General features: G+C 41.2%; 1 protein-coding gene across 1 annotated transcript in view; it reads right to left on the reverse strand.

The window, feature by feature from the left end:
* TTC8 (tetratricopeptide repeat domain 8) overlaps window positions 1–8118 on the reverse strand; it is a 100440-nt gene extending 92322 nt beyond the window's left edge. Inside the window, exon 1 of the mRNA XM_006839636.1 lies at window positions 8005–8118. Within this exon, the coding sequence (XP_006839699.1) occupies window positions 8005–8118 (114 nt within the window). The remainder of the gene's footprint in view (window positions 1–8004) is intronic.
* Between the last annotated feature and the right edge of the window lie 3592 nt (window positions 8119–11710).

Consider the following 11710-nt stretch of genomic DNA (forward strand, 5'->3'; position numbering starts at 1 on the left):
CAGCAGACACTGCTTGATTTCTTGACTGCTACATCAATGAGTGCTGATTGTGAATCCAAATAAAATGAAGCCTTCGACAATGTCAACCTTTTCTCCATTTCTCATGATGTTATTTATTGGTCCCGTAGTCAGGATTTTTGTTTACATTGATGTACAATCCATACTGAAGGTTGTGGTCTTTGATATTCAATAGTGAGTATTTTAAGTCCTCTTTGCTTCAGCAAGCAAAGTTGTATCATCTTCGTATCACAAGTTGCTAATGAATCTTCCTCCAATCCTAATGTCACATTCTTCTTCATAACATCCAGCCTACAGAGTGAATAAATCGGGTGACAGAATATAGCCCTGATACACACCTTTTCCTGATTTTAAACTATTCAGTGCTACCTTGTTCTGTTCAAACGACTACTTCTTATTCTATGTGCAGGTTCCTCATGAACAAATCAAGGGTTCTAAAATATTCATTCTCCACAATGTTGTCCATAGCTTGTCATGATCTACACAATCAAAAACCTTTGTGTAGTCAATAAGCATAGGTAAACATCTTTCTGGTATTCTCTGCATTCAGCAAGATCCATCTGGCGTCAGCTATAATATCCCTTGTTCCACAACCACTTCTTAATCCAGCTTGAGTTTCTGGCAGTTCCCTGTCGACATACTGTTGCAGCCATTTTTTAAATTATCTTCAACAAAATTTTATTTGCTTAAGATATGAATGATATTACCTGATGACTTCTGCATTTTGTTGGGTTACCTCTCTTTGGAATAGGTACAAATATGGATCTCTTCCAATGAGTTGGAAACATAGCTATCTTCCAAATTTCTTGACATAAATGAGTGAGCTTTCAGCAAGTAAGGTTTTATCATCTGCTCTGTATCAAGATTGCTGAAAGATTTCAATTTGTATTCCTTCAATTCCTGGAGCCTTGTTTTTTGCTAATAGCTTGAAATGGTTGAACACTGACCATTTCTTTTGGGTACAGTAACTTTTTGTGTACTTTCCATCTTCTTTTGATGCTTTTGGCATCATTCAATACTCTGCCACTGGAGGCTTTCAATATTGTTAAGTCAAGGCTTAAATTGTTTTTTCAGTACTTTCAGCTTAAGAAATGCTGAGCTTCCTCTTCCCTTTAGAGTTTCTAAATTCCAGGTCTTTGTCCATTTCATTGTAATACTTGACTTTGTCTTCTCAAACTGCCCTTTGAAAATTTCAGTTCAGCTCTTTGACTTTTCCATTTCTTCCATTCCTTTTAGCACCTTTGTGTTGAAGAATGCATTTTGGAGTCTCTTCTGACATCCACTTTGGTCTTTTCTTTCTTTCCTGACTAATAAATATTTGCTTTCTTCGCGTATAATATTCTTGATGTCATCCCACAGCTCGCTGGTCTTCAGTTATTAGTGTCTAATGAATCAAATAAGTTCTTGATAGGGTCTCTAAATTCAGGTGTAAAATGTTCAAGGTCTTATAGACTTGTTTCACCATACTTATTCAACCTCTATGCTGAGCAAATAATCCGAGAAGCTGGGTTCTATGAAGAAAAACATGGCATCAGGATTGGAGGAAGACTCATTAACAACCTGAGATATGCAGATGAAAGTGCATATCTTGCTTGCTGAAAGTGAAGAGGACTTAAAACATTTACTGATGAAGATCAAAGAGCACAGCCTTTGGTATGGATTACATCTCAATGTAAAGGAAACAAAAATCCTTACCACTAGACCAATAAACAGCATTCTTATCAACGGAGAAAAGATTGAAGTTGTCAAGGACTTCATTCTCCTTGGATCAACTATCAACACTCATGGAAGCAGCAGTCAAGAAATCAACGTATTGCATTAGGCAAATCCGCTGCACAAGACCTTTTTAAAGTGTTGAAGAACAAAGATGACAGCTTGAAGACTAAGGCGTGCCTGATCCAAGCCATGGTATTTTCAATAACCTCATATGCATGTGAAAGCTGGACAGTAAATAAGGAAGACCTTAGAAGAATTGATGCATTTGAGTTATGGTGTTGGAGGAGAATACTGAAAGTGCCATGGGCTGCCAAAAGAACCAACAAATCTATGTTGGAAGAAGTGCATCCAGAATGCTCCTTGGAGTTCAGGATGGCCAAACTTCATCTCTCATAATTCTGACATATTGTCAGGAGGAATCAGTCGCTGGAGAAGGATATCATATTTGGTAAGGTGGAGGGTCAGAGAAAAAGAGGAAGACCCCCAATGAGATGGACCGGCCAAGTAGCAGCATCGATGGACTCAAGCGTGGCAACAGTAGTGAGGTTGGCCCAGGATCAGGCAGTGTTTCATTCTGCTGTACCTAAGGTCACTATGAGCTGGTACTGACTCGATGGCACCTAACAACAACAACAAGACTTGTTTCAGTTTTCTTCAGGCTGAATTAGCATATGAGCAATGGATGGTCTCTGTTCCACAGTCTAACCTTGGCCTTGTTTTGGCTGATGATAGGGAGTTTTTCCACCTTCTCCCCACAGATGCAGTCAATTTGAATCCTGTGCATTCCATCCAGTGAGGTCCTTGTGTTTCATTGCCTTTTATATTGTTTTAAAGAAGGTATTTGCAATGAGTAAGTCACTGGTCTTGCAAACTTCTTTCATGTGATCTCCAGCATCACTTCATTATCACTGGCTTTAGTGGTTGGTGCGTATATACATTTGAATAGTAGTATGGACTGGTCTTCCTTATAGGCGCATGGGTATTATCCTATCACAGAAAGCACTGTATTTCAAACTGGATCTTGAAATGTACTTTTTGACAATGAATGCACCATTCCTCTTGAATCTGTCATCCCAGCACAGTAAACATTATGACTGTCACATTAAAAATGACCAATACCTATCCATTTCAGCTCAGTAATGCCTAGAATATCAGTCTTATGCATTCCATTTCATTTTTGTCAACTTCCAATATTCCTAAATCCATACTTCATACATTCCATGTTCCGATTATTAATGGATATTTACAACTGTTTCCTCATTTTGAGTTGTGACTGGGACCTCCGAAAAATTAGACACTTATGTACATCAAAAGATTTCACCAAAAGAGAATCCACAGACTGTGAAAAATATTTTTGCAATGACATACAGACAAAGAATGAATCCCCAAAATTTTTATAAACGTTTAACACCTCTACAAGAAAAGACCTTTTCTTTTTTTTTTTAAATGAGCAGAGGACATGAAAGGATACTTCACCAAAGAAGGCATCCAGGTGACCAGCAAACGTATGAAGAAACGTTCATGATCTTTAGCCTCTGTTGTTACTGCTAAGTGCTATTAAGTCAGTTTCGACTCAAAGTAACCCTGTTTAAAGTTTTGAAGAATAGGTGGTGGGTGTGAACCTCCAACCTTGCAGTTAACAGTCCAATGCTTATCCTACAAGCAACACATCAGGACTCCCTGTAGCCATTAGAGGAATGCAAATCAAAACAAGAATGAGATATCATCTCACCCCAGCAATACAATATGACTTAGTAATCCCTCTACTTGGTACATAACCCCAAGAAATAAGAGCCACAAGGCAAGGAGGTTTGTGCACACCCATGTTCATCGCCACCACACATCTGCCAGTTTGTCCAACTGTAGTGGCTTGCATGTTGCTGTGAAGCTGGAAGTTATGCTGCTGATATTTTTAACATCAGCAGGATCACCCATGTTGGACAGGTTTCAGTAGGGCTTCCAGACTAAGAAAGACTAAGAAGAGAGGTGGACTACTTCTCTATGAATAGCCGAAGAACACTGTCAGATACAGTGCTGGAAGATGAGAACACTATGAATAGCGCCAAAATACTGTCAGATATAGTGCTAGAAAGTGAGTCCCTCAGGTTAGAAAGCACTCAAAACATGATTGTGGAAGAGCTGCCTCCTCAAAGTAGAGTTGACCTTGATGACGCAAATGGAGTAAAGCTTTCAGGACCTTCATTTGCTGATGGGCCACAACTCAAAATGAGGAGAAACAGCTGCAAACATCCATTAATAATCAGAGCATGGAATGTACAAAGTGTTGTTGTTGTTAGGTGTCAGTGAGTCAGTACCAACTCAGCAACCCTATGCAAAACAGAACGCAACACTGCCAGGTCCTGTGCCAGTCTCACAATTGTTGTCACACTTGAGTCCATTGTTGCTGTCACTATGCCATCCATCTCACTGGTAGTCTTCCTCTTTTTTGATGATCTTCCACTCTACCAAGCATAATATCCTTCTCCAGACACTGATACCCCTGACAACATGTCCAAATACAAGAGATGAAGTCTCACCATCCTGGCTTCCAAGACGCATTCTGGCTGTACTACGACCACAGCCTTCAGTATGGACTACACTTCAATGTAAAGAAAACAAAAATCCTCACAATTGGACCAATAAATAACATCATGACAAATGAAGAAAAGATTGCAGCTGTAAAAGACTTCAATTTTCTTGGACTCACAATCAACACTCATGGAATCAGCAGCCAAGAAATCAAATCAAGTATTGCATTAGTCAAATCTACTGCACAAGACCTCTTTAAAGTGTTCAGGAACAAATATATCAGTTTGAGGACTATGATGAACCTGACCCAAGCCAAGTTATTTTTCATAGCTTCTTATGCATATGAAAGTTGGACAATGACTAAGGAAGACTAGAAAAATTGATGCGTTTTGGAGAAGAATACTGAAAGTACCATGGACTGTCAGAAGAACAAACAAATCTTTGTTCGTAAAAGCACAACCAGAATGCTCCTTAGACTTTGTCTCTCATATTTCGGACATACTTCCAACATGTTATCAAGACAGACCAGTCCCTGGGAGAGTCAGCAAAAAAGAGGAAGACTCTCAACACAATAGATTGGCATAGTGGTAGCAGCAATGGGTTCAAACATAACAACATTTTGAGGATGGTGTAAGACTGGGCAGTGTTTCTTTCTGCTGTGAAGAAGTTCACTGTGAGGTGGAACTGACTTGACAACACCGAACAACAACAACAAATATTCACTGCAGCACTATTCACAATAGCAAAAAGATGGAGACAGCCTACATGGTCATCAATAGAAGAATGACTACACAAACTTTGGTACCTGCACACAATGGAATGCTATTCAATGTTGAAGAATAACAATGAATCCATGAAACACATCTCAACATGAATGAACCTGGAGGACATTGTGCTGAGTGAAATTAGTTAATTACAAAAGGACAAACTGTATGGAACCATTATTGTAAAAACTCAAGAAAAGGTTGTCATGCTAAAAGAAACATTCTTTGATGGTTACCAGACTGTAAGAGAAGGGAAAGTAATTTATTGACTAGAGGGTTGTTGTTTAGTGTTGCTGAGTCAGTTCTGACTCATAGCGACTCTGTATAGAGTTTCCGAGGAGCGACTGGTGGGTTTGAACTACTGACCTTGCAGTTAGCAGTCTAGTGGCTAGAGGGTTGTTGTTGTTAAGTACCATTGAGTCTGTTACAACTCACAGTGACCCTGTATAGGGTTTCTGAGGAGCCGCTGGTAAGCTAGAACCATCAATCTTGTGTTTCAAACCGACCTTGCAGTCCAGCACATTAACCCACAGTGCCACACCAGGACTCCAGCTAGAGGGTTGTTGTTGTTGTGAAGTGCCGTCAAGTCAGTTCCAACACATAGCGACCCTGTATAGGGTTTCCAAAGAGCATCTGGTGAGCCTGAACCACTGACTTTGTAGTTCAAACGGCTTTGCAGTCTGGCGCATTAACCCACAGCGCCACATGTTAACTAGCGGGATGGGGAGGGCAATATACAAGAGGGAGGTTGGCAGAAAAATGATGAAGACAGGTGAAGACACAGGGAGGAATGCAAGGGTTACAGGGGATAGAGGTAAATACTGTTCTATACACAACTCTGGAACAACATTCTACAGGTAAATACATGGACAGATATACATGCTGAACCAGTATAGGTGGGAGAGTGGGAGTTCTCCCACAGATATATAAGAGCTTGACAGAGAATATCTGTACATGGGTAGTTACCTTTACCACAACACACTTATCAATGTGGCGCTCACAGGGGGTCCAGGTGGAAAACTTCTTGGATATTCTCAAACATCTTAAGGCAATGAGATGCTGGGCCTAGGGGCTCAGAACCACAGTCAAGTGGCATAACATAACCCAAAGAAAATGTTCTACATCCGACTTTGATAAGTTGCAACTGGGATCTTAAAAGTTCATGTGCAGAAGGAAGAAAAGTTATAAAAATTGAAAATGCTTGCAATCAACTAGTCAATGGACAAATGGAACATGTTAACATCAGTCTCCACGACTCTGAAACTAGAAGAACTAGACGGTACCCAGTTACCACTACTAACTGCTCTAAACACCCAGGTAGAGTGGGAGAAAATGTGGAACAAAACTCAAAATTATTTTTTTAAAAAGATCAAGTTTACTGGTCAGAAAGCGACTAAAGGAAGCCAACACTGAGGCCCTCAACCACCATTCAGGTCTGGAACAGAACTCAGCTTTGTGACCCAATTTTTAGCTAATCAGTAGACAGGTGTATAGGGAGAAAATACCACTAGTAAGGTTTGTTCATCATGGAATGATCAACCATTCAAGATCAAAAGGGCAAAATTTACCAAAAGACAAAGTTGAGAAGGGATGGGAAGGGGGGGGTGAAATAGAACTAAGAACCACAGGGAGGGAGTGGGATGACTGTTGTTACATGAAGGGGACTTAAATGATTAAGATGAAAAAAGTGTATGATTTGTTGAATGCAAAACAGATCATCTTTGTAAACCTCCACTCAATTCACAATAAAGTTTCCAGAAAAAAAAATAGGAAAGAAAAGAAAACTTTGTACAAATGTCAAAGGGTCAATACTTCGTCACAGTAACCAACCATTTTTAGTTGTGGGATTTCTTTTTTGTTGTAGTTGTTAACTATTTAGCAGCATCAAGTGGAACTACTACAGCAAAAAAGTACACTTGGAAAAATAGTTGTCTACAGGAACAAACTTATCCCAACTCCTATTACCTAACACAAACAGAACTAGCTTAGCATTATCACCAAAGCAGGGTGTTCCAGGGGAAATGTACTATCCTCGGGACAAAATGTTCCCCTCACCAGGTTTTTCTCCCTCCATCGTCTGAGACCTAGGCGGGTCCAGTTAACAATCTTCTCATTCCTGTCTCTGCGTTTTTCTAACTCCCTTCAATTTCCTTTATCTCCAAGGCAATGTCAAAGGAAAAAGCTGGGCAGCTAGAACTAAGAAAGCACATTCTGCACGTACAGCTCTCCTCCTATCCTCCGTTTGTTTCTTTTTTGCCTCTTTCAGGACCTGCCTGCCCAACAGAGTTGTACCTCTCACAGATCTTTCCATTCACTTATAGGTAATATTCCTGAAGTTTATTTCAGTTCTCTTTTAATCAACTCCATTATTCTGACTCCTGGCTTACCTTTCACTCCCATCTCTCCCTCCTTCAATTATAGCTCCCTTCCCCAAGTAATTCCTTAGTAATAAATGTATCTTTTCCCCTCCTACGGTCTCATTCCTTTACTTCTCATATTTGCCTCAAATTGCGCTCACAGCCCAAGAATCAAAGGCACCTTCATTCTTGGACAACTGTGTGAAGATCAAGTAGGAGGATCACACATTTGATACAAAAGCGGGGAGGAGACAGCTGTCTATTTTAATAGGGGTGGGGAGAAACATGTCTTTATGCATAAATTCTTTTGAAATAACACACCCTGCGAGTTAGAAGAACCTACTCGTGTGCAAGTCGAAGGGCATTATGAAAGTTGCTCAACAAAGTAAAACTCACGGGAATTTAAGGAAGGGGCTGAAGTGTGAGTAGGGGGAGGTGAGGGCACCACAGTTGTAAATCCCCCGGGGTCGCTGGTGGCAAGGATACGTCAGCCACAGCTCGTGGGGTCTCTGCGAGGCATACGGTGGGTCTCGCCATGAGTCTGCCTCCCCGGACTCTCCCCTCAGGAACCAGAGGACTGACTCCCTGGGACTTAAGGGCCTGACAGGGTCTGCTGGTACCTGGTCATAAGGAGACTTCTCCAGCACTTGCGTGCACAGATCGACGCAAAGCTGAAACTTCCTGCGCCTGAAATAGCTCCAGGCCAGGAGCAGCGGCTCCATCTCCCGGACCATGGTGGCGTACCCAGGCCCGACCTGGGAGGCGGGGGGGCTGCAGAGCCGGAGGCGTCCCGTTCCGCCCCGCAACGCGCGGCGGCAGGGCCTTGCCAGGACGGCGCCTGCATCTCGCCTGAGAGCACGAAACAGAAAAGCCACAGCGAACAGGACCCAGCGATGGGGCTTGCCAAAGCTTGAACACAGAAAAATATGTACTTTTAAAGACCACAGGAGTCATTCATTCTGAAAGACAACCCCCCCCCTTACGCTAAACAAACTGGCAGTAATTTAGACGACTCTGAGCAGGGTCCTCCACTCTCTCTGAGGAAACGCGGTTGCCTAGCAGCTGAACGCGCTCCTGGTTCGGCCCTACTTGGAGTAGTACAAGGATTTGAACCTCAGACTAATGCTCTTTCACTCCTTTCATTGATGCTTTTCTCCTGAGCCTCGCATTTCGTACCCTTTCGATCCCACACACATTTGAACAGCTGCTTCAATCAATACCATCCCATCCCATCCATCTAAATAAAAAGCTGCTATCCTAAAACTCTCCAGTCTCTTTCTCTGGATCCTTCTCAACGAACTCAGGTTCGATTTGAGTGTGGCTTTCCAGATGACTTAGTCCAATCCACTCGTTTTCCAGATGAAAAACTAAAGCCCAGAGAAAAGAAATTATCTAAAATCGAGTGGAATTAAGAAACTGAATATGTAATCTTGGTAACTACTGGTTGTGGAGGATCAGTGAAAAAGAGGAAGACCCTCAATGAGATAGATTGACACAGTGGGAGCAACAACGGGCTCAAATATAATCATTATGGGGATGGCACAAGGTAGGGCAATGTTTCCTCTGCTATGTATATGTTGCTATGAGTCGGAACCTACTCGATGGCACCTAAGAACAACGATTTAAACCACAGTCACCAGTTAACAGTGGACCCTTAGATATTTCCAGTAAGCGCTGGACCAAGATAAGGAAGCATGCTGTTGTTGTTGTTGTTGTTGTTGTTAAGTGCCATCGAGTCGGTTCCGACCCATAGCGACCCTGTACAGGGTTTCCGAGGGTGTAAATCTTTACGGGAGTAGAAAGCCTCATCTTTCTCCCGCGGAGCGGCTGGTAGTTTCGAACCGCTGACCTTAAGGTTCGCAGCCCGATTCGTAACCACTACGCTACCAGAGCTCCTTAAGGAAGCATGTTAGCACCATAATTATTTAATACTATTCAGAACATTCAATACAGTGAAACAGAATAAGAGGTAATGGAAAGGCATAGCCAAAATTATTATATGTTATTTGCTGATTGTAAATAATTCTGTCTAGAAAATTTTATAAGGATTCCTGGTAGCATAGTGGTTAAACTGCTCAGCTGCTTACTGCAAAGCAAGTTTGAACCCACCCAAAAGCTGTGGCAGTCAGCTTCCATAAAGATTAACAGCCTTTGAAACCCTGTGTCTTATAGGGTCTCTATGAGTTGGAATTGACTCAATGGCAATAGATAAGATATTTTATGTAGGAAAGATGTTGAATTTTTAGAAAATATTTATTTTGAAATGTATTGGATCCCACCCCCGCCCCAATAATTAAGACTGTTATCATCACCGTATACTAAATTCTAGTTTGTTGTTGTTGTTGTTACCTGCTACGGAGTCACTTCTGACTCATAGCAAACCTGTATAAGGTTTCCAAGGAGCAGCTAGTGAGTTTGAACCGCCGATTTTGTGGTTCAAACTGACCTTGAAGCCCAATGCTTTATCCCATAGTGCCACACAAGCACACCAAATTCTAGTTTGTTGTTCTTGTTGTTAAGTGCCATTGAGTCGAGTCCGACCCATAGCAACCCTGTATAGGGTTTCCAGGGAGCAGCTGATGAGCTTGAACCACCTACGTTGCAGTTCAAAAGACTTTGCAGCCTGACGCATTAGCCCACCCAGTTTAGACAATATATAAATTATAGTATACTTTCAGAATTATCTACCCAGTACCATTGATCAAGCAGTCAATATTTATTACAGTATAACACAGTTCTAACAGCTGTAGCTCTATTTATTAATCTTCACATTTTTCTGATCTTCAAACTTCTGTGAGCCTTTATTCATAACAAAAATTCTTTTATGCTGTAAAATTAGTCACAATCTATTCATATTAGCTTCAATTTGCTTGTATCCACTATTAACACTGATAGAAGCAGCAGTCAAGAAATCAAATGATGTATTAATTAACCCTAGGGGAGTGAAGTGGCTCTGTGTGATAAGTACTGAACTGTGAACCAAAAGGTTGGTGGTTCAAGCCCACCAGTCACTCTGCAAGAGAAAGATAAGGCTTTCTGCTCCCAGAGAGATTTAAAGTCTCAAAAACCCTATACAGGGTCACTATAAGTTGTAACCAGCTCAACAGTACTTAACAACAACCAAAAATAGGTATAAAATGCTTCTCAATTTCTAAACATGAGCTGCATTACATTGATCCTTTGCCAAGATACATTCCCTCTTGGACCTCTCCAATGACGTTGTTGTGGTTGTTGTCAAGTGTTGTCCAGTCAGTTCTGACTCACAGCAACCCTGTAGAGGGTTTCCAAGGAGGGCTTGGTGAGTTCCAACTGACCTTGTGGTCTAGTGCTTATCCTACAGCAAAACAACAGTGAAGTGACCACCCGTTCTTTTGAAAAACATATGAGGAAGGTGAAAATACAATTATTAAACATCCCTTTGATTCTAAACCTGCGTGTTTCCATCTGAATTTCATAGACAATTATGCCTTCATGAAAATAATCCATCAAGGTGTTCTGAGGAGTATTTACCAAGTCCCCCTGAATCATATCACATCCGACAGCCTAAATAGTTGTAAATGAAGCACAGAAAGAGATGCTGATTACATTCAATTGCTTTTTCCATCATGTTTCTTGTCCTCTGAAAATCACTTTCTGCAGTCTGAAAATGAATGGCTTCTCAGCAATTGAAATAAACTGAGAACTTGGTTGGTATAAATTCTATTTATGTGACAACCTCTGGCTCCATATTAACCTTATGCAATTGAACATGATAGGAAAAAAATACCTTGTTTCTAGTCAGTTTTAATGGGCTATTGCTCATTCTTCTCAATTCATCAAAAAAAAAAAGAAAGAAAGAAAGAAAGAAAAGAAAAGAAAAACAGGCCTGGATTCTTTAGCTAAAACAATGGCATAGTAATCAAATAAAAATCTACCTGTCATACAGCATATATATATATATATATATTGTTGTTAAGTGCCATCCAGTAGGTTCTGACTCAAACTGATACTGTACAGGGTTTCTAAGGAGCAACTGGTGGGTTTGAACCGCCAAGCTTGTGGCTCAAACTGACCTTGCAGTTTAGCTCATTATCCCGCAGTGCCATGCTAGGACTCTGCATATAGGAGTCCTGGTGTGACCCTGTGGGTTAATGCGCTAGACTGCAAAGTCAGTTTGAACTGAAAGACCAGTAGTTCAAACTCACCAGCTGCTCCTTGGAAACCCTATACAGGGACTCTATGGGTCAGATCAAACCCGATGGAGTTGGTTCCGACTCATAGCGACCCTGCACAGGGTTTCCGAGGCTGTAAATCTTTACGGGAGCAGAACACCTCATCTTTCTCCCG

This window comes from Chrysochloris asiatica, unplaced genomic scaffold, assembly GCF_000296735.1.
Source record: "Chrysochloris asiatica unplaced genomic scaffold, ChrAsi1.0 scaffold00025, whole genome shotgun sequence".
NCBI classification, from domain to species: Eukaryota; Metazoa; Chordata; class Mammalia; order Afrosoricida; family Chrysochloridae; genus Chrysochloris; species Chrysochloris asiatica.